At 36.8% G+C, this 24242-nt stretch overlaps 2 protein-coding genes across 2 annotated transcripts in view; one reads left to right on the top strand and one right to left on the bottom strand.

Moving 5' to 3' along the window:
* trpm2 (transient receptor potential cation channel, subfamily M, member 2) overlaps positions 1–24242 on the top strand; it is a 59513-nt gene that overhangs the window by 10221 nt on the left and 25050 nt on the right. Inside the window, exons 5-16 of the mRNA XM_030125530.1 lie at positions 971–1151; positions 2693–2859; positions 3604–3784; positions 3899–3960; positions 4056–4256; positions 6544–6646; positions 7285–7406; positions 8198–8569; positions 8688–8825; positions 10020–10149; positions 10245–10390; positions 11051–11163. Of these exons, the coding sequence (XP_029981390.1) occupies positions 971–1151; positions 2693–2859; positions 3604–3784; positions 3899–3960; positions 4056–4256; positions 6544–6646; positions 7285–7406; positions 8198–8569; positions 8688–8825; positions 10020–10149; positions 10245–10390; positions 11051–11163 (1916 nt within the window). The remainder of the gene's footprint in view (positions 1–970; positions 1152–2692; positions 2860–3603; positions 3785–3898; positions 3961–4055; positions 4257–6543; positions 6647–7284; positions 7407–8197; positions 8570–8687; positions 8826–10019; positions 10150–10244; positions 10391–11050; positions 11164–24242) is intronic.
* Positions 13155–22848, bottom strand: LOC115412925 (up-regulator of cell proliferation-like). The gene is made up of 4 exons (XM_030125602.1): positions 22761–22848; positions 19801–19863; positions 19577–19691; positions 13155–18226 (listed from the first exon to the last, which is right to left on the bottom strand). Exons 2-4 carry the CDS (start codon positions 19804–19806, stop codon positions 13518–13520), a joined length of 4830 nt encoding a protein of 1609 aa, XP_029981462.1. The 5' UTR covers positions 19807–19863; positions 22761–22848; the 3' UTR covers positions 13155–13517.

A 24242-nucleotide genomic window follows, 5' to 3' on the forward strand; every position in this document is an offset into this window, starting at 1 on the left:
ATTCTAAACACTAATGATAATTTTGGTAAATTTTTTTTTTTTTTTATATTTAAAAGTAAAAAAAAAAAAATACTACAAATAGCCTCATTAATGAACACATCTCTAAACACTATTTTTTTTTATAACCCATAAAATAACCTATTAACCCATAAAGACCTAATGCTACTTATATGGCAGTTCCCAAATGATTTTTCCTCTGTAATTAACCTTTTTTGAGTAATTGATCACCATCTGTTGTAATATTATCCTCTTTACATTGCATTTTTTCCGATGAAAATCATGTATTTTCCTGTATTTAATTTACTGGTCATGTAGATGTTCATAAAAGATCAGATTAAAGTTGAGGGTAATTATATCAGAAACAGAGGAAACTTAAGAAAAAAGTGAATTTTTCAACAAAATACATCACTAACTTAACAGAAAACCAGTGTCTCCATCCACTGTCATTGATCCAACTCCATTGGTTTTACTGGTGAATCAATGTTTTAAAAGATGATGGTGTTTCCATGGTAACTGTGGAGCCTCTGAACGTCCAATTGGGTCATATCTGATGACCATGAAAAGACGACAAACTGTATTTTACACCAATTATTTACATGTATTGATAGGATTAGTGGATCAACAGGTATTAAACATTTTAGATCAGTAGATGGTTTTGGTCGTCAGTGGATGTTTGGATCTTTATGGGTAAAAAAAAATCTTGGCAAATAAAATGTTCCTGTTATGTTGGCAGATCATTTTGCTGTTTTTATGACACACTTCCCCTATTTTTTTTTTTTCTTTTTAGCGCTGAGTTTTTTAATGTATGTATCTTTTCAATAAGAAAGTATCAACATTTTGTTACATGAGGAAAATATTCTGTTTCTGATTTCACTCCATTCCACTTTTTTTTAGTGTGTTTGCATGTGCTGTATGTGAATATATATATATATATAGGCAGTATAAATAAAGTGTACATATATGTTTGCAGTATGCACGGGTGTCCACAGACACCAGCCCTGAAATCCTCTACCAGTTATTGACTGAACAGTGGAAGCTCTCACCTCCAAACCTGCTGATCTCAGTGACAGGAGGAGCCAAGAACTTCTATCTGAAGGCTCGGCTCAAGAACATGTTTCACCGAGGTCTGATCAAAGTGGCCCAGACAACAGGTCAGAGATACAGAGATACTGAACATGTGTGGCATGTCATGGTGAATGAATGATTAACCTGAGAATATGTCAAAACGTGTTTTATGAGGAGGTTATTATGAGGTAGTTATGAATGTAGGCATGTGTCTGTCACTTCCTCCTCTGGTTTTACTCACTTCCATCCAGAAACACACAAGTCAATAAATACTATTTATACTGGACACAGACTGACTCCAGGATCAACTCATCTCAGAGCTTGTGCTTCTAAGAATTTCTTGATGTTGTTTAATTGTTTTTTAGTTTTCTTACAGACCATGTCCCATTCTTGATCAGATGTTAAGTCACTTTTTAGATTAAGTTTAAATCATTCAGATGTCAACCTAAACTAAAGTGATTTACACTAGATTTTTAAAAGTTTTTTTTTTTTTTTTTTTTTTAATTTCTTCTCTTTGTGGTTGATATATATTTGTTTTATGTTGTTTTACTGAACAAGTTGTATAAATTTTAATTTAATTCACAGGAACTGACTAGTTATAGCTTAGTTTTGGTTTAGTTTTTCAGACACAAAGAAAGTTTTTACTTACAGAGACAGTAAAAGGTAAAATGAAAGAATGCATAACATCCAGCAGGATTTACAAAACCAATACCTGAATATTAGAAATTTACATCACACAATGTACGTTAACTACAGCACAAATCAAAGAGTAAAACAAAACTGAAGCTGAATTTAGCTGCAGTTTTAGTTTGTTTTGCAACATGCTTCATCAATCTTTGTCATTTTTATTTAATTCTCATGTTTTTGGAAACTTAATTATCTTTTTTTTTTTTCACTGTTGATTTACTCTTAGTTTTCATTCTCTTGTTATGGAAAAAATAACCTCACTCATATCATTAGGGTTATTTTCTCAGACTTCAGAAAACTCCTTTTAAAGCCACAGATGATGCAATATTAAATGTAATATTCACTTTTTCTCAGACCGAGTGGTATTTGATACATGAAAACTGACTTTCGTGTGTAAAGTCAGTGGAATGCCCCTTTAACCAGATGCAGTTTTCTAAATAATTTGACTGAAATCCATATACATATACTTTTTATCATCTGCAGCAACAAATTTACATTAGGACCTGGAAAGCCTATTGTGTGTGTGTATGCAAAAACAGTGCACTATTAATATTTGCATATACTGCAGTAAGTACTGTAAAATAGCTAGTTTGTGTACTTTTTATCTGGGATTGTGTTGCATAGTTCAGACAATATGCAAAACACATATTAGACACAGAGTCAGAATGACAGGGCTTCATTCTACAGCACCTTCCAATGTTCAGAGTTTCTTGTAAAAGAACTTGAATGGACTGAAGTCCTTGACCTTAGCGTCATTAAATACCTTCAGAAGCACTATAAAAGCTGCTGGACTTTGTCACCCAAAATCACAGAACTGATGCCCTTGTGGCTAAATGGGAGCAAATCTCTGCAGCCAGATGACAAAGTGCAATGAGAAGGTGAATGTGATTATAGCAGATCTTTGTATTTTGTATTTGTTCACGTATGTTGTCGTATGTAGGTGCATGGATCATCACCGGTGGTACCAACACGGGTGTGATGAAGCATGTAGGACAGGCTGTGAGGGACTACGCCCTGAGCAGCAGCTCCATTCAAGGACAGATTGTGGCTATCGGGGTGGCAACATGGGGAATAATCCACAACAGAGAAGATTTGGTGAATTCAGAGGTACAGAATTTGGAGAAATACAGTGGTGGAAAAAGTTTTTGGACACCCCATGCATTTTTATTATAAAAGCCAAGTGGCCTCTGTGTGTATGCGTCTGTGTGTGTGCATCTCGGGAATCACACAAAATCCAGAAAGAGCTGACTGCTGCAGTTTGGCATACTTATGTATTTTTGTTTAAGGAAGACAGTAGCGAAAACGGCAAGTTGATAGAACAGATATTTTGGGAGATATTAGTAATTTTGAAATACAATAACCTTATAATCATGTTGCTATGCCCAGAACGCTTTGGTGGTGACTGCTGGACAAATGTGGTACAGCATGCATGAATACGCAACAGCATAAAAACTACCACATCTAAAACCCATGGATCCCCAGGGGTCAACACGCCAGTTTGTTTTTTATTGCGTTAGGAATCACTCTTTAGTTATTGACTCTTAAGTCAAATATTTCAAGATAATATTTGAGATTAGTCTAGTTAGGTTCATACTGTCTACTAGAACTTATACAGATTTCCTTTTCTGTCAGACAGATGGAAAAAGAGTTAATTCTTTTACCTTGACATGTCTCGGCTAAAAGAATGAACTCTTTTTCCATCTGTCTGACAAGAAAAGGAAATCTGTAATATTTGAAACTGAGTATAGTCATAAAGGTGTCCAAAAACTTTTTTCCACTACTGTATCTGAATGAGGAATGTAGAATGATTTTCCTTTCTTTGACTCTTTCTCTTTTTTCCTCCGTCGTCAGGGTTGTTTCCCGGCTCATTATGTGATGGACATCAAGGGTCAGGGTCGACTGTCCTGTCTGGACAACAACCACACCCACTTCCTCCTGGTGGATGATGGGACACATGGACACTACGGCGTGGAGATTGAACTGCGTAGTTGTCTGGAGAAATGCATTTCAGAGAAGAGACTTGGAAACAAAGGTTATAAATAGCTCATGCAGCATCTACAATGGCAGTATCCTGTTGCAGATAACATCTCTGATCTAATCCTTTTTATCTGTTGGCTTTGGTATATTGATCTTTTCTGTCCATCAGAGAGAGGTGTGACCATCCCTGTGGTCTGTGTGGTTCTGGATGGAGGACCAGGCACGCTCAATGTGAGTCATCCCTTTTCTGCCTCCCATCATTTTTTCTCTTTTTTCCTTTTTTTTTTTTTTTTTTACCTCTGACTGTTTTCTGTGTCTAATCTCAGACCATCTACAATGCCATGCTCAATGGGACGCCATGTGTGATTCTGGAGGGTTCTGGGAGGATAGCTGATGTGATCGCACACGTGGCGGGAATACCAGTGACCCGGGTCACTATTTCCCTCATCCATCAGCTGATGAAGAAGTTCTTTGGTCAAGAGTATGAGAGGTTCCCTGACCTGAAGATCATTGAATGGACCAAGAAGGTGAAGTAACATAAAAGTGGGCAATTTTTGTAGCAGTATTCAGTCTAAATCATGGGACTCAGCTTTGGTGCACACACAACCACCAGCCCTAAGTAAGACTTATATAACTAGAAAAGCACTCAGAGAGCCAAGACCTCCACCATGGCAGATCAGTCCCCCCCACCCCACCCTACCCCACCCCCCAGTCACCACCCAAATTTAATCATTTGTTCCTTGTGCCAGTATCTGAAAATTTCATCAAAGTCCTGCCATAACTTTTTGAGTTATCTTGCTAACACAGGGGTGTCAAACTCATTTTAGTTCAGGGGCCTACTATCCAAACAAAATGATAACCTGAAAAAGCTGAAATTTCTTGATTAAAAAAAAAAAAAAAAAAAAAAAAAAATAATAATAATACATTGGTTTTATATAGTGCTTTTCTAAGTACTCAAAGACGCAGTAAGTGCAATGTTAACAATATTACACCTCAACATACCATGTATTCATGCATATTACGGATTGGATCTACAAAGGCACAAAATATTTAATAACAGGAAGAATAATGTTAAAATTTCAGGTTTTTCACATTTTATTATTAAAGGATAGTTTGTAAATGTTAATATTTTCATATTTTAATATAAGTTTTTACACTAAAATTAAGAGAAAAATTTGGAGTTCATTATTTATGGGTGTAATGTAATATTATGTTTTTCACATTAAACTAAGAAAATCTGGAGTCATTTATAGGTTATTATGCTATTATATTTTAGTTGAGATCACATTCTTCTGTGTGTGGAACCTCAACAAAAATGAGTTTGACATCCTTGATTGTTAATATCTTAAATGTAATTTTTGTGCTTTGCCAATTCATTCCGCAGGCCGGACTGGAACCTTTGGTGGGCCAGTTTTGACCCCTGGGCCTCATGTTTGACACCCCTGTGCTAACAGACAAACAAACAAACAAACAAACAAACAAACAAACAAACCCTGATGAAAACATAACCTCTTTGGCAGAGGTAAATATATGATTAATAAGGGCCCATTTATTTTTAAGCAAGTTTCAGATGTTGAGCAAATGTAATCTCATGAAACATCTTATACTAAATTCTAAAGCTTTTCAAAATGAACACAAGATCATAAACACTGCTGCACATAAGGTTGGAATAAAATATTTTACCTCTTCTCATGAAATGATTATGACAATACGATTCCTTCTTGATGGTTAAAGTGTAACTGGGACTCAGTAATAATTTCTCCTGGTCAAAGGGGATTCCTGATGTGTAGAAATTGAAATAAAAAAAGGAATGTGTCTGAAAACAAATTTATTCTGACTTTACAGGCAACAGTGTATTTTGGCTTTAAATGATGGTCATTTGTTGGACATATATGCAGATGCACATATATACAATCAAAAATAAACTTGAATTTTCTAATAATTATCAGCTCATTTAAAACCCTGAATATGAACCTTTTTCCTCATCGGCTACTCTGTTTTTTTTCTTCAGACAAATAACTAATCATTGTGCCACTGTCATGGGATTATACTGTGTATTATATAAACTGAAAAGTATGTCACAAATTGCTATATAGTTGCATAAATGTTTATTCCTGCTGGCTGTCTGATGACAAAATCCAAGATTATTTAATAGTTAAGTGTAGAATACATAGTTATCCAGCATTAAATGGTTATTACTTATGCTCTGGCAGGTGAAAAATGCTCCTGATCTCATATCATTTTGGCAGTGACATGACATGTACAAAAACTGTTGATACAGACAAACGTTATGTTTGCTGGGCAGCGATGCTAATCAGTGGAAGTAACATCCATATGAGATCATTTGAATTAGTACAAACAAATAATGATAGCGACATGTCCCTGCCATTCCTATGCAAATCTACCATTGGTCTGAATGTCATTCACTGATGTTAAACTGTATTTATTTCTCTTTTGCTGTTACTCTTTTATTGGTGTTCTGCAGGGCTCAGTATTAGGCCTATTACTTTCAGTGTTTCTAGCTGCTGATTGTTATCCTTCAGTGTGATAACAATTAATATTAAGTCATTTGTGTGTGTGTGTGTGTGTGTGTGTGTGTGCATTCCTCAGCCTGTCAACAAATATACAACTTATATTTTGCCATCTGTGGTTTATAGTTAATCAAAAATATTTCCGTACCAATTTAAAAATGTCTTCCTAAGGTTTTCATTAAAAATTGCTACTTTTAGTTTGTGAATTGATTATTTAATATATATTAACTGTAATTTTAATTGCCAACCAGAACCTGACCAGCTTGTTTTCTCTCTGCTCCAGATTCAGGACATCATCAGGATGTCCCATTTACTGACAGTATTCAGAGTGAGCGAAGACAGTCATGGAGACGTGGATGTAGCTATTCTTCAAGCACTACTTAAAGGTTGGGTTATGGTTTTCACACACACACAAAATATCTTACCATACCGTATCTTATAGCATAACTGTGCACAAATAACATACCATTAAATATACCAATGGAAAGGCTCGGTGCCAGAAAAGCTCTCACGTGTCTAATGTCTCCCGGAAAAGCTAAGACGGAAGGACTGATGAAATGAGCTGAGACCGAAATCCAATACTGATATCCTTGCAGATATTTTTCTTTCCAAAGAGGCAAAGATATCCCTCTTTAATCCATTAATTAAAAAAAAAAATCTTGCTGCTTTTGACAAAGATTTATTATAACCATTTATGTCAAACTAGATGCACGATAGCAGTACGCTGTTTATTTTCATTTTTATTTTTTGTCATTGTTAAAAGGTTATCTGTAAATAAGAAAAAGACAAAGATCTGTGTCTGAGTAATTTAAGATTAGAAATAAGTGGTATGACCTTATAACTTTATACTTTTTTGGAGCCCCTTTCAGATATGCTTCATCTAACCTATGCCCAAAAAACACAAAACAAAACAAAAAAAAAACATGAAAAATAAATGAACCTGTTTAATGACAGGAAATTTGTCAGTATGTTACACCTAACTGAAGTATAGAATTGTCATATATAAAAATAAATCTCCTCTCAGCTTCAAGGACCAATGAGTCGCTGGTGTACGAGGGCTGGGAGAGGCAGCTGGAGCTCGCCATCGCCTGGAACCGAGTGGACATTGCAGAGACTGAGATCTTCACTGAGGAAAGTCAGTGGAAGGTGAGTCATCCTGTAGCTACAACATCTGTTAAAACCTAATGATACCTGTACTAATATTGATCATTTCTTTTCAGTACCAGTTCATTATCAGTACTTCCTTCAACACTACCAGTTTCATAAGAGAAGGAATATGTATTGCACAATATAGTACAAAACTTTTATTATTATAATCTATATAATATATTTATAATATATAAAAATGTTGTTTATTTGTATTTGTATATTTCTTTCTTTTTTTTCTTTTTTTTTTTTTTTTTTTTTATAGATAATTGTTTAACTCTTGATGAAACTGGAGGGCGAAAGATTATTTTTCTTGCTTTAACCTTGAGAACTGCTTAGAGAATAGCTTCAGCCTAGACCTTTCCAGTCAATATTGTTTTGTTTTTCTGTGTAATTTAGTGTCTTGTTTTGTCTTGTCTCTAGAAAAAAAATTAAACTGAAATAAACTGAACTGAATATTACACTGATGCTGATGAGATTTACTCCATCAATATTAAAATTTGCTACCAAATTGAGAGTAATTTTTCTCTGTCAGGCAAATCCTGGTCATTTTACCATATATTACAAATTTGGGTTTTACGATCTGTTCAATATATATCACTGTCTATCTTTCAGCCCACAGTTTGAGTTGGTAGCTATACCCAGTAGATCAATATTGTATGAGCAGTTCAATCATAAAAGTATCATACTTCAGGACCAAATCTACATGATGTTTATAGGTAACATATGTGATGACACTCTTGCTATAGGGGCATAATGTGTGATTTTGCCTGTTGTTTCCATGCCTTTAGTCTAGTGACCTCCACAGTGCCATGTTCTCAGCTCTGGTTGGCAACAAGCCTGAGTTTGTGAGTCTGCTTCTGGAGAACGGTGTGAGTCTGAGGGATTTCCTGGACGAGGACACTCTGTGTGAACTCTACAAACAACTGCCCAGCTGCTTCTTTCTCCGTAAACTGGCCAAACGGGTCCACAACTCCCTCCGCAGCAGGAGGCAGGCGTTCGGCATCAGGTCTCGGGCTTATCCAGGGCAGGGTGAGAGCATTTCAATGGCTCATGTGTCTGAAGAAGTGCGCCATCTTCTGGGCAGCTTCACCCAGTCCATCTACCCCTCCTGTTCCATGACCTACCACTTACATGTGTCTATAGGAGAAACATCAGAGTCAGTAAGTCTGTATCATCTCATCCATGATGCACACACCTAACACGACTCACCCTTGATAAAGTTAAGTTAATGAACGACTCGGAGGGATGATAGAGCTTTTCCCTTCATTTTTCTTTTAGCTGTCGAAAAGTAATCTGGACTCTCAAGCTTCACTCAGGGAGGAGAGTCCAGATGAACTCAGGAATCCAGGTAGAGACCTTTTCCTTTGGGCTATCGTCCAGAACAACAAGGAGCTGGCTGAAATCGCCTGGGAGCAGGTGATCAAAACAAAAGAGTACTTGAACATTGTGCAGTGCAAATTACAGAGGATATTATTATAATACACGGTTATAAATTTCTTAACCATAAAGACCCAGCGCTACTTTTATATCAGTTCCCAAATGAGTTTTTCTCTATATCTAACCTTTCATTTTTAATGTGGGCCATGAGTCTGTAATAAAGCTGTCTGTCTGTCTGTCTGTCTAAAATGATTTATCATCGTTTGTAAAATTGTTGTCTGCATTTTGCATTGTTACATTAAAATCACATATTGTCTTATACTTCATTATCATGTAAATGTTCATAAAAGAATTGCTGTAAATTCAAAATTCAAATCTATCTATCTATCTATCTATCTATCTATCTATCTATCTATCTATCTATCTATCTATCTATCTATCTATCTATCTATCTATCTATCTATCTATCTATCTATCTATCTATCTATCTATAATACTATCCTCTGTATTTTGTATTTTATCAGTATAAATCTTGTATTTTCCTTTATTTAATTTACCTAACATATAGATGTTCATAAAAGCTCAGATTAAAGTTTGGGGTATTTTATCAAAAACAGAGAAACCTGCAGGAAAAAAATGACTTTTTCAGGAAAATATATCATTAACTGAACAAACACCAAGCATTTTCTTCTGCTGTCATTGATCAAACGCCATGGGTTTTACTGGTGAACATCCAAATGGATCATATCTGATGACCATGAAAAGATGACAAACTGTATTTTACACCAATTATATACATATGTTGATTGGATCAGTGGATCACCAGGTATTAAATATTCTAGATTAGTAGACGGTTTTGATGGTGGTTAAAATGAACATCTGAAAGTTGCCACAAAAAGTTCTTTAGGGGTTAAAGTAATAGAAGTAAGAATATGTAGACAAATACACCTTTACAAAGATACTAAAGAGCACATATAAAAGCATCTAAATATCATAAAACACTGTAAGTTCCCCCTATGTGAGATAATGTTATTGTCTTATCATCTGTTATTTGTCAAACATGGGTTTTACTGGTGAATCAGTGTTGCATTTTTTCTGAAATGTGTAAATGTAGTGATAGGATTAGTGGTTCCAACGTTGTTTTATAACATTTTAGATCAGTAGACATTGTGTTGTGTATATGGTGTTACCTCTTTCTCTATCTCTTCTTGTTTTTGTATGATCTTCTTACAGTGTCGAGACTGCATGTCTGCTGCCTTGGCTGCAAGTAAGATCTTGAAAAAAATGGCTGCAGAAGGAAAAGATGCAGACGAAGGAGAGGAAATGCAAGAACTCGCCAATCACTATGAGAAACACGCCATGGGTATAACACCAGTGACTTTAAGATTAGCCAATGTATAACATGGTTTACATGTGTAGTATTTATGAGCTGTTTGTGTGTTTGTGCATGTGTCTTAGGTGTGTTTAGTGAGTGTAACAGCTGTGATGAGGAGCGTGCTCAGAAGCTGCTGGTCCGTGCATCACCCTTTTGGGGCAAAACCACGTGTCTGAGGCTGGCACTGGAGGCTGATGATAAAAACTTTGTGGCTCAGTCAGGTGTTCAGGTACAAAAATGTTCCCTTTAATCAGCTTTTTTAAATATATTTCATGGTAAAGTTACACTGGTTTACGATTTTTTAGAAATGATCTGCTTCAGAGATTAAATGTGCTAAATGTTACATATTTTAATAAGATTAATTGGAAAACAAATGACACAAGTGCTGGTTTGCTGATGTTTGCAAGGTATATGATAAAGTGTTATTACACATATATATTGGTTTATGTACATTTATATAATAGATTTATAAATCTTCCACTAGATAGACCCTGTAAAGTGAACATATTGTAATGTGCAGACAGGGTTTTGAAGTAGATCTGGTAGCTCTGAGACAAATACTTCTTTTGAGTAAAACCCATTCTTTCATTAATTCTCGAATTGCACATTTTGACCCAAGACTGTATCTTGGAAACTTCAGCCAACCAGTATTTTTGACTTGATTTTTCTTTATCAGTGACTCACATGTGGTAAAATTTCACTACTTTTATTCTGGAAGCATTTTACTTGTAGACCAGTGTTATCGGGATTAACATCACTGGGATATTTTAGCTTCATAAATAAAACTTAACACATATTCAGTTTGATATCTTCATTTAGTTTTCATTTCATTGGTACTAATTGCTGCAGACATGTCTCGGTCTAATCATATGTCTGTGTCTCCTTCCAGGCTCTTCTGACTCAGATCTGGTGTGGTGAGCTTGCAGTAGACAACCCTGTGTGGAGAGTACTGGTCTGCATGCTCTTCTTTCCCCTCATTTACACCGGTTTTCTGGTTTTCAGGTATGTCGTACGATTTCAGTTAGTCTTTGTAAGAGTATAGTGGACATACAAGGATGGATACAATCAAAAACAGATGTAAGAGTATTAATCTTCAAACATCTAATCAGCCACCTGCAAACAAAACATCAGCTGATCTAAAATATTTAATAACTTCTAAACCACTAATCCTGTCAATACATTTAAATAATTCATGTAAAATGCATTTTTTCAGCTTTTCGTATCAGATGTATATAATTTGGACGTTTGGAGGCTCTGTAGTGAACGTGGAAACACCAACATTTTCTGACTGATCAGTAAAACCCATGTAGTAGACAAATTGAAGCACACAGAAAATGCCCTGCATTGGCAACATAAACACAGACACCCATTCCTTGCAAAGTTGCACCTGTTGTCTTGTTTTTATATTCTTTGTTGAATTCAGATACCCAAGATTTTAGATGAAGAAAAATGTTGAACAATAAAGTTTTAAAAAAAGATGATTATTGAAAAAAGTCTAGTAAAACTAAACGAGGTGATGATATTTCAGTTTACTTTAGAAGTTATTATCCACTGTACGCTGTGATTCTGATCTGGGAAACATTAAAGACATTCATAGCCAGTCTACTGTTTGTCCATTTATTGAATCAAAAACATTAGGTCAGTAAGACTTACTGATGCACCAGGTACAAAGTTACTAAATGTGCAGAAATACTGAATCCTACCAAATATCTCAATATGAAAGGAAACTAAATACCTCAAAGCAATTGTACTTCTTTTGCATCCATGTTGACAGGCACAACGATAATATCACTGACAGTATTTTGATAGTACTGGTTTACGATTTTTTAGAAATGATCTGCTGCAGAGATTAAATGTGCTAAATGTTACATATTTTAATAAGATTAATTAGAAAACAAATGACACAAGTGCTGGTTTGCTGATGTTTGCAAGGTATATGATAAAGTGTTATTACACATATATATTGGTTTATGTACATTTATATAACAGATTTATAAATCTTCCACTAGATAGACCCTGTAAAGTGAATGTATTGTAATGTGCAGACAGGGTTTTGAAGTAGATCTGGTAGCTCTGAGACAAATACTTCTTTTGAGTAAAACCCATTCTTTCGTTAATTCTCCAATTTCACATTTTGACCCAAGACTGTATCTTGGAAACTTCAGCCAACCAGTATTTTTGACTTGATTTTTCTTTATCAGTAACTCACATGTGATAAAATTTCACTACTGTTTTTTCTGGAAGCATTTTACTTGTAGATCAGTGTAGTCGTTCATATTTTTATTTCTACTTTTGATCATTATCATACTGATTATAAAACACATTGACTTGCTGAAGATGGATGCACATTACTATACATGGTAAATGTGAAAAAATGATTTAAAAAATGTTCTTCCATTTCATTCACATTATAAACTTTAAAAGCTCGGTATAAAACATTTTAATCAACTACCTTTCACTTTACCTTGTACCTTTACATGCAAAATGAACAAATTTTATCTTCCTGTGTCAACTAATGTACCACATTTCAACATAACGACAGGCAACATGTTAAACATTATACATGTATTTGTTAGCTGATTAGCCTAGCATTCCGTGAGATAAACGCTTCTTCTCTCCATGTCTTAGATTTGTCAGCCTGACTTTGGGTGACTGTCTTTTTTTCTGTGCTCAAATAAGATATGATCTTTAAAAAAAAAAAAAAAGAAAAGAAAAGAAACACTGAAAAGCAATATCACAGTAACAGTGTTGTATCTTTTTATTTAAGTTCCTACCTGATGTAGTGTAAATGCTCTATTTTTTGTTGGTCAAATATCTGTCCTGAAGATATCTGTACTGTATCAGACCCAAACACAAATAACAGTGCAAAGCTTCAGTTCTCTTCTTTTATTCTGTTGGTGTTTTTTTTTTTTCCATGTTCTCAAACTTAACATATCATAACACAGAAACTCAAGACTTGTGATAGAATTATAAAACATTCATAGGCATTTATCTATGGTCTCTTTTGATTTAATCAGGAAACATGCTTTACATATAATGTTACTTCAAAGATACAAAAAATGATACACTTGCTTTAAAGACATGAAATCAAAAATGAATCCTCAAACCAAAAGCAGATTACATGTTTGGAACTTGTGATCTTCACATTTACAATTTAGAAGTCACTTCATCAACATGAATATGAAGTTAAAGCTAAATATTTATTAACTATACTAAATATCTAATCATCTACCTGATGTTCCTCTATCTCACAAAACACAGTTTGCTGTTGATCACATTAACAAGATATTTGTATGGATCCACTAATTTGATGTGTTTGACTGTTTATTATACCAGTAGTAGTAGTAGTAGTAGTATTAGCATAGCTTCAAATTCTCTGGCTTGATGCCAAATGACACTTTAAGGCTTTCCTCTGCCTGCTTTTGTGTTATTTTTGTCCACTCTGTGGGGATATCAGCAGGATTTGCATTATACGCCTTTGCAAAGTTAGTGTTGAACTTTGCCATGATGTGTTTCCAGTAGTCTGATGCCTGGAGGCTAATATCTGGAGCAATCGTCCAGTCAGGGTAATATTTGGTGTATTGCTTGTAAGGATGCCATTGGCCATTTGTGGCAGCACAACGAAAATGGATGTCACTGTTTACAAGAGATGAGCATATGTCAGTGACAAGTTTTTTTGTGTCATTCCACTTGAAAGCACCCAGAGCCTCTGGTCGATGTAGTGATGTCCAGTGTCCAGTGTGAGCGTCTCCCCCTGCCTCACATGGGGCACTGCAAAATGGACATTGTTTGCCACATCCGATCACTTTGGTGAAAAGCTCATTCTGGGGCTTCACATGAAGATTTTTTAGTTTCATTTGGATAGTTGTTCTTGTAAACTTTTGTCTAAGATCTTCTGCCATTTCTTCCACACATTTCGTGAGCCAGTGAGCAAAGTCTTCCTGGTTAGCATTGTTTAGGATCATGAAAGCACTAAGCGCATCCTGGGAAATTACCAGTTTATTTCCAAGTTTCTTGCAGATATTGTCAACAAATATTTTGAAGGTGCCTTGCGTCCCTGTTTTGGCCTTCTCGACAGCATCATTTATGCTGTTGATACATGACTGAATATGTCGATTTTCAAACTCAACGGTTGAGGAGCAGCTTGAGAAGTGTTTCTGTATTTGGTCCAGTATCCATGTCTTCACATAGGATTCGTATCTGCCGATGTAACTCCAGTAGTTTTCAAAGTTACCCTTTGAGAGCAAGTCCAGTAAAACTGCGTACTGGAAAATCATCCTTGTGCTGAACTGCTGAGTTGTCCGCATTTCACCAATGATATCAGGACCTAAGGAACGGTTGACAAAGTCTTCAACTGCAGGTCTCAAGCATCGGTTAGTGAATTCTTCTGCCTTTTTTTGGCACTGGTCTCGTTCATTGAACACATCTTTGAAATCAGCACAAAACTTTGCCTTGTTTTGACTCAGACATATGTAAGGATCATTTACACGTAGGAAATCTTCATGCATTTTCTGAAACTGTCTGGCTGCATTTCCACAGATGTGCTGCTTCAGAGAAACTTCAAAGTCTATGTCTGTTTTAAGATCCTGATTGGTGTGCAGCCTATTATCAATCATGTGTAGGATCTCTAGGATGTAAGTATCATGGTAATTGTTTTTTGTATTTTCTATTTCTATTTTGCCAGTCACCACCTGTTGACAAGCATCTATGATACAATCAGCCATTTCTTGTACAGCCATTACATGACTTTGGGTGTTCAAAACTCTACTCACATTGTGTTTGAGTTTCTCAATCCATCCTTCAGCTGTATATTTAAAAGGAACCTGCCCACATTCTTCCAGCTTCTTTTTACTTAACAGCTGGCATGCACGACTGCCCTTGCACTTCAGATTTTCTCTCAGATGGTAAGACACACTGGTGAAGACATTTGAAGCCTTTTGTTCAGAAAAGTGAAGTTCCTTCACTGTTTTGTTCCACATTTTGTCAAATTCTCTGTCTAGCTCTTGGTCTGTCATCTTGGACTTTTTCTTCTGGCACTCATCAATCAACTCACAAACTTTGTTTTCAATTTCTTTGGTATGGTTGTTTTTGATTCTATCAACCTCTTGCATACCTTGTTTAATGTCTGCTGCAGCTGTGAGCTGATTAATAACTGAACTCTCTATTTCTCTCCGGAGGCTTTTTGCACTGTTTGCAAAGTCCTCTTTGTATCCTTCAACCAGATAGACATGACCCTCTTTCTGTTTGAAGTACTTTGTCAGGTTATCAAGAAGGGTTTTCTCCCATTTAGATAACTCAATGGAAGCCTCAGTTTTCAAATGATTGAGAAGTTCTCCAATGTTTTGGATTTGGACATCAACTGTGCCAAAATTGGAAATGGTTGTTTCTGCATTTGTAACCCATGCATACATGTCTTTTTTAAAATTCCATTCCCACTTATTAAACTCTGTGCAGAGTGTCATGTACGCATCAGCCACCAGGCTGTTTCTGAAGCTGAAGATGAAGTTTTCATGCTTCACTGATTTCCACAAGCTTTCTGTCCATTCCTTAAACTCTGAGATATTATTGGCAGATGATCCACATTTTTCCAAAATATGGATTATGTTTTTCTTGAGCTTATATACCTCCTCACTGTACCCAGCATTGACAGGTGCCATTGGTCCATTTCCATTCCACAGTCCAGGAATGTACCAGTTTCCAGTGTTTGGACAATATTCCATCACATCAGTGAAGGCCTTGTTCTCCTCTTTCTTCTCCATTTTAGCTGCTGCCTGAGTCATCTCATTTAACTGCTGCAAGAGCAGTTTCCTGTCTCGCATGTTTTTCTCATGTGCTGAAACATCTGACACATTCTGGTGAACAAACTGGCATTTAGGCTTTTTGCCTACTGCTGTCATCCTGAGGAAAGCATGCACAACTATTTGTAGGATGTCTTTCATTTCAGTTGAATTTTCCATAGCAATGTTGATGATGGTGATATCACTCAGCCCAACAACAAGTGTTGCAAGCTCATTGTCATGCTCATAGCTATCATCCAGTTGTGCAAGCTCTGGAGACTTTAAACCCTCAGTGTCAATGATCACTAAGAAGTCGCAGTGAAGGATTTTTTTGACATCTTCACTGATTCTGATGAGCAACATAAATGCACCTCTGGTGCATCGACCACTGCTCACAGCAAACTGGACTCCAAACATTGTGTTGAGAAGAGTGGACTTTCCTGTGCTCTGCACTCCAAGAACTGTGACGACTAAGATCTTGTTCTTGGGGTGCACCAGCTGATGGAGCTGAGAGAGAACATCACTCACCCATCTGAGAGGTATGTTTGAAGAATCTCCATCTACAAGCTCAAAAGGAAACCCATCAAGCAACAATTCTGCGCAGAGTTTGGGCAGATGCTGTAGTTTAATTCGTGATGGGTGTTCTTCTGGAAGAGACACTGAGGCTTCATAGAGCTGACCCATTTCACGGAAGAAGTGTTCAGTCCCTAGAGAGCTGCTAGAAAGTTGCCTATCGATGTCTTTAATCTCCTTTTTGGTCCCAGAATTTTCGCATTTCTTTTTGTACTGTTCTCTTAGGCCAGATAGTTTTTCACGAGACAGGTTATCCAGGTTTATTCGCAGCCATTTCAGGAAGTAACACCTCTCTTTCTCTTTCTCACTTGATATTGCACTTATGAAACATGACATAGCATCTGACATGTCATAAGAGTTCTGTTTTTTTCTAAGTTCTCTCTTCTTTGTTGTAAGACTGGCTTTGTAGTCTTCTATGTTTTCAGACCCAACTTTTCGAAGCCTGAATTCTTCCTTCTCTAGATGTGTCAACTCCTTCCATATTTCGCCTTGCAGAGGAAGCTTTTCTTCTTTGTACTTAAGTGTGTCTTGAATTTTTTCAGTGATCGCATCTGCGCTTTTTTTGGCAAACTGACACTCTGGACAGTCTTCATCAACCAATATTCCCAATTCATGTGCAACATCTGCCATCTGCTCAATTGGCATCTTTACACTTGTGTTCTCAATTACATTGTTGACAGTTTTACGTAAACCCTCGACAAACTCTGCATCATTTTTCTGTTTAGTTTTGAGAATGACATTTTTGTTTGTTAAACCCATCTTGGTTGCTATCTTCTTTAAAGCATTTAAACTGAAGCGCTTGCTTTGGTGGTTGCCCACTAAGAAGATCTTTTCCCTCTGCTGTGTATGGGTCAGTAGCCTGCAATCTGAATCCAAACTGTCAAAGAACACAAAGACCGCAGCAGATGTTTGACACAAAAAGGAAAATTCTGTTTCAAATGAAGCAATGTCCCCACGAAGGTTTGCTACTGCCACTGCCTCACTGAACACATCAATATTTTTGTTTCCACAGGGAAGGTACCAAGTAATTTCAGCCATTCCGTTGGAAATTCTCTTTGAAGTGTCTCCACACTTCATTTCACGGTGAACAAATGTATCATGGTACTGCTGAGAATTGCTCAGAACCTTATTTAGCATCTCTGATTTGGACAAGGAGCATTCACCCAATCTCACAAACGATATCATTGGGATTTTAGACAGAACAGTTCGCTCTTCAATAAAGCCCTTAGATTCAGAAAGTGACTGAGGTCTGTACTTTTTGACAATGTCTCTCATTGCCCAAAGCATGAGTGTGCACTGTTTTGTGTCACAGTTTGGAAGCAGAAGGGGCACAGAAAACTGACACATTGACATTTTGAGTGCTATTTCCTGCTGTACAAAACCATCGGAACACAGAAAGAGAGCAGTGACAATGTCAAGTGGATTCATCGTCTCACCAAAGGTTAGCCCATCAAGCAAATTATCAAGATTTAACCCTATATCCTCGGATGCAGCATCACAGTTTGACTCACATACTGATGTACATTTTACATTCCTGGCTGTCACATTAACCATCATCAGTTTCTTCAGAAAATACCATGCAAGATCTGAGGTGCTCTTGGCTGGTTCATCGGTAATGGCCTTCTCATCAATCTGAAGGACTGTGCTGAGGGATAGCTTCTCTTTGTAGTGCTGCTCCAACCCCAGGTCCCTCAAAAGGCTCTCCAGTTTTGCCACTGTGGATATGAAGATTACATATTTTAATATTCTAAAACATGGATTCAAGGTTGAGGAGGAGCACAAATCATAAACTAGAAGCACTCGGAGAGCGCAGACCTCTGCCAAGGCAGATCAGTGCCCCGGGTTTGGATGAAAATTTCAGGAAATGTTGATACTGGCACAAGGAACAAATGATGGTGGTGATTGGGGGAGGGGGGCAACACAGGGGCCCACTGATCTGCCTTGGCAGAGGTCTGTGCTGTCTTTTCTAGAAATAGCACTCGTAGAGCGCAGACCTCCACCAAGGCAGATCGGTGGGCCTCCCAACCCCCGATCACCACCAAAATTTAATCATTTGTTCCTTGCACCAGTATCAACATTTCCTGAAATTTTCATCCAAATCTGTCTATAAGTTTTTGAGTTATCTTACACACAAACAGACAAACCAACGCCAACAAAAACATAACCTCCTTGGCGGAGCTAATTATCAATATCATAAAAAAATGTACACAAGTTATGCATGCACACCCCAACCAATGTGCTTTTGTAACTCTGTACACTATACTTTGCACACTAACGCTTGAAATTTGTTGTCTGTGTTGGAGTCTGCATTGTGCTGGTAACCAGTCTACTGACAATAGCTAGCCACCTGTGAGCTAACAGTAGCTAGTGTTGCACACTGTTGCACCTGCATGGGAAAAGCTATGGGGCACTCAGGAACTCAAGAGTGAACATGATGATTTTTGTGGAAAATCCAACCTGAAACCTTTACATAGAGACTGCAGCTGTTACGGGACCATCAGTAGCATAAAGTTGTGTTAGACAACATTTGGCTCAAAGTGCAAAAATGACATTAACTTCACAAAGAACACAATCAGGCACAATCATCCTCAGTGCACTTTTAAGTACACTTTTGAGGACATATATTAGGGCCTGTATACCAAAACAGAACGTTAACAGGTGTACACTTGAAAAATTACATACTTTGGTCTTTCACATTGCCATATGTTCCCAGTCACTAAACCCAGTTAACTATATCTTGTATTGTATAGTATCTAAGCTCATGACCTAAAAGGGAAATCTATAATCTCAGGGCTCTAATGTACAAAATATGTCTAGAATTGCCATAGCTGCAGAGGCAGAGGTAGTATCTCTGAATAGTCTTTCAAACAAAGGCAACGCCTCGTTCAGACTGTAAAATATGAGATACCATAAAGCGTCCAGGGCCATAGCAATCTATTTCATCATCTGTGTACATTAGAGGACGGCAACCAAACATTATTTATTCAAGTGTATGTCTGAAAGCCCAACATAAAGCTTCATAAAGCTGTATTGCTTTCATGAGGAATACTTTGTTTAAGGCTTACCTTTCCCACTTTCACCAGCTGGTTCATAGTCCATACTGAGGTCAGACTCTGGGTTTGACGTCATCTCTCCTTCAGCACGATAAAGATCAACAAGTGAATTGTTTTCATCGGTTTCCTTGAGGAATGGGAAAATATGCATAGTAAGTGTCATAAAGTGGAGCTGACATTAGGCAATGTGACGACTTTGTCTTAATATTATTTTTTATGTTCTGTATGTTTCTTACCTCCATTGTAAGTAGACTGTCTGTGATCCGATGATTGGTCTGGATTATTGAAACAGCTTCATACTTCAAAGAAAAATAGATAAGGCAGTATCCTCCGTGCAGGTAAAATATATGTAAACTATAAAAAACATGTATTTTGACTTCATTATGGCCCAAAAGTAAAAAGGAATATATTGAATACAATATCCAGGATACAGGCAGTAAGACAACAGCTGTCAGTATATGGAGAATGTCTGTGCTGTTGGACCTGCTTTTTTTTTTCTCTAAAGTTCAGATTTTCTGAAATTCACATCAAAAGCAGTTCCTCGTTGCCATTGGAACAGACAGCTCAGCAACAATCTTTTGTAAATATGCGATTCAAATATTTTTTAATTAAGACCACGAATTACATTTACTATAGTCATTCTTCTAGTTATTTCTTTCCTTAATTTTTTGCTTTTGTTTTGTCTCTTTCCCATCTTTTACTGACAGCGCCCAAACAACAAGAAAAAAAAAAAATCACAAATCAACACAAATCAAACAGACAAACACTTCACCTCCCTCCCACCTAGCTCATTCCATCCCAGCACCCTCTAAGCAACCCCTCCTCACCCATTATTGAGACAGACCTCAAATAATGTCCAAATCCTTCCAAACTTATATAATTTATCCTTCAAAATAAAGCGAATCCTTTCCAAATGTAAAATTTCCGACATTTCCTGAATCCATGATTTCAGTGACGGACCTGAGTCTACTAGGGTGTTTTCACACAGCATATATGCACGGTACGATGCTGTGTGAATGCAATCAGTGCTTGAGATCGGAAGTGACCTAATCACTATTCTGACAACAGAAGTGGGTTAAGCACCATGAAACCATAGATAGCGTTCCTGTTGTCTCCTAAAAAAGCCTCGGATCCGCGCCCTTAGAGTAATATAGATCCTACCTAAAGATTTAAGTTTGAGGTGGATCAATGCTCCTTCTGCAATGGTAGTGATGAAACCCTAGAACACTTATTTTTCTTATGTCCTGTATCACACTGTTTTTGGTCAGACATAAAAAATTGGATTTAACTAAAAATTAATGATATTCCATGTTTTGAATTATATCATATTTTTTATATGGATAATTTGGCTTCATCTGTTTCAGATATCATTAACATAATTTTATTATTGGGTAAGTATCATATCCACTGTGTGAAATGGAGAGATAACAAGCCCTCCTTTTCTGGATTTACAAATGAATTTAAAATGATTGTCTTGTCCCTAAGAAAATTAGAAAAAAAAAACAAAACTACAATGAAAATAAGCCAGAACATTGCTGGTTATTTATTATTTTAACTTAAAGAATGTTCTCTGTTACATCTGTGCACCTATACATTAGTTTAAAAGGCCTAATGATTTGCACTGTATTGTATTTGAATGTATTTTTACTCTTGCCCCACATATCCCCATGATTTTTGTTACTTTATTTATGTTAATTTTTTTATTACTGTTTTATTATCCTCATTGAGAGTTTTTAATTTTCACTAGTTCAAAAAAAAAAAAAGATCTTACCTGCTATTGTTTGTGGTGGGACAGATGAGTGCAGCAATATTTGAACAATATGCAGACTATGGTATTATGTGTTGCTGGGACATTTTTTTTCTTAACCTCCTAAGACTCAGCTATGAGTTTTTTCTACATTTGTAGACAAGAGTTTCACAACTTTATACAAAAAAAAAAAGAAAACTGTCCACCACAAAGGACATTCCATAAAAAATTTAAAAACTGCATCTGAAAAAACTGTTACATCATGATGTTTCCAATATAGGCACTTATTTAATAAAAAGCAAAAAAAAGCTTGTACTTTGCTGACATTTCCTGGGTCTTAGGAGGTTAAATAAAATGTGTGTGTTTTTCCTTCCCTCTTAAATCAATGCCTGCCACACCCGCTTTACAAATTAACCTGAGCTGAACATGGTAATGGCGGCTCCTCGTTACCCTCTCTCTATCTCTGTTTCTCTCTCTTAGGCTATAACAGGTTTTTTTTCCGCAGACAGTGTAGGACTGAAGGCTTCTCTGTCTCTCTCTCTCTCTCTCTCTCTCTCTCTCTCTCTCTCTCTCTCTGATAAAGTTAGCACACCCTGAACATTTGTCACACAAAGCTGTACGCTCATCTCTTCATAATGGCAGAGTTAAAACATAAACCTCACTTAAACCTTAAACCAGTCTTTTTCAACCTTGGGGTCACCTGGAATTCAAATGGAGTCACCTGGAATTTCTAGTAAATGATGAAAAAAACAAAACAACAACAACTTACTAATTAAAAATATATGGTGAGAGAAACAATCACAATATATAACTGAAGCTGAAACTGAAGCACTGTGATACTGTTTATCTGTCAGATGTTTATTGTGGTCGGTTTCAGATGCTGCAGCTCTTTCATAATTCATAGTTTGAGTTCTTGTTTGTTCAGTATTAATTGTCAGCCTTGTAAATACAAGCTGGACTGACTGTACATATCCTGACCAAGGAAAATCAAATTCTCACTTTGTGCAGTAATCTACACCTGACTTTCCTGCCTCTGTCCATAATAATATACATTATATAGACTAAATGTGCCTAAAATTAACATTTATTTGCAACATAGTATAGCAAACTATTACATGATCAAAAACAAATTAATTTTAGCAAAAAAAAAAAAAAAAAAGTCTCAGTTTTGAATGTCTGGGGTTGCCAGAAATTTGTGATGTCAAAATGGGGTCACGAGCCAAAAAAGGTTGGGAACCACTGGATTAAGCATTAATAGCAGGATGCATTTCTTAGTTTCTTTGACAAAAAAAAGGACCATAGGCTGATCATTAAAATTCACCTATACTAACCAATCCTATTGGTTTGATACAGGTATGCTGGTTATTCATACTACACTTTGATTAAGATAATATTTGGTGTTCTACCAATAGTGCACATAGATGAGAAGATAAAATAACAGCAGCCTACCTTTGTAGAGAAGGCAAAACTTCAGTGTCACATCCAAGAGTTTTTAAACACTGCTGCATCCTGAGGCAGTGTCAGTCCACAGTGAGACCCATCTGTGGACTAGTCATTCAACAGCCCTCTGCTTTTATAGTGGAGCTATACTTTCACTTTCATTTTCCATAAATTCAAAGTCATGTGATTTCCCAGAAAAAGAAGGGATTATGGTAAGGGACATTGCTGAAAGTGAAAGTGGAAAGTCTTTCAAGTGAAAGTGAAAGACTTTCACTTTTCAGAGTGGGCACTAGGGTGATAACTTTTTTGCAACCTCATATCCCTGTGTCATAATATGATGAACTTTTATGAAAGATTAAATAAAATCCCATTTTAAAATTTATTGGATGAAAAAACCTCACACACAAAATGTTTTTAAATTCTTTAATTTTCAGCTTTTTGGCCAATTCTTGAAGCACATGCAGTTTGATCAAAAAGTTAAGAATGACATACATGGGCTATGGAGAGCAGTACAAAGTGTCAGAAAACACACAAAGAAATCAATTGGTCACATTGATGTCATTGGACATCCTCACCAGAAAGCTGGCGGCACACCCTTGCTGCTCCGCGAGTCAATAGCTTTGTGCTTGTAACAAGGCGCCTTGCAACACCAGTGGGGTTATGCTTCCTTTTACTTGCTGATACTCCAGCCTCATCTTCCCAAGAACTGTCTTCAGACTCTTCATTGGTGTCACATGAGTCTGTGCCAGTTTCAGAAGAAACAATTTCTGCTGAGGTGGATGCTTTTGGTGAATTGGACTCATTCCCTGGCAATGTCTTCCTTCGCTTGGATGGGTGGATGGTCTTGACACTGGCAAGCTTGCCAGTGGAATAACCGACCTGGCCTTTGCTTTGGATTTGAAGTTTGTAGAGATTCTCATCCTCTTTGCACAGCCATTGGCCTTTCACCTTGGTCATGTCGAACAGCTCATTCAATGAATCAAAGTTTTGCTTCTTTCTGCAATAGTCATACTCTCGTAGGAGCTTTTCTAATTTTGCATGAATGGCTTGATCAGATACATGCGGAAAGTTCAATGTCATGCTCCATAAAGACTTCAGCTCCACAGCAATCAGACCGACCCTGTCTTTCTGTTCTTTGGCGATGGATTCAAGGGATTTGAAACGTCCTATCACGTGGCTCTTCAGAGGCATGCAGCTCCGGTCACTCAGGGGTTCTTCATAGACTGCCACATTGCCTCGTCTTGATGGTGCTTGAAACTGCAGCAAGTTGTTTGTCCAGGTTTCCTTGTTCTTCTCCGTGGTAGAAGAACTCTTTTTGAATGACATGTTGTACTGTACTAAGCAACGACTGTTCTGTTGTGTCACTCAGGAACACTTCAGAATGTCCTGGAAACAGAATGTACAAGATCATACCAGCATGCCCAGGAGGTAATAGAAGATTTCAGAACAGTTGAGAAGGTCATGCAAAGAGTTCTGAAAACTAATAATCAT

This window comes from Sphaeramia orbicularis, chromosome 21 (genome assembly GCF_902148855.1).
Source record: "Sphaeramia orbicularis chromosome 21, fSphaOr1.1, whole genome shotgun sequence".
Classification (NCBI taxonomy): Eukaryota; Metazoa; Chordata; class Actinopteri; order Kurtiformes; family Apogonidae; genus Sphaeramia; species Sphaeramia orbicularis.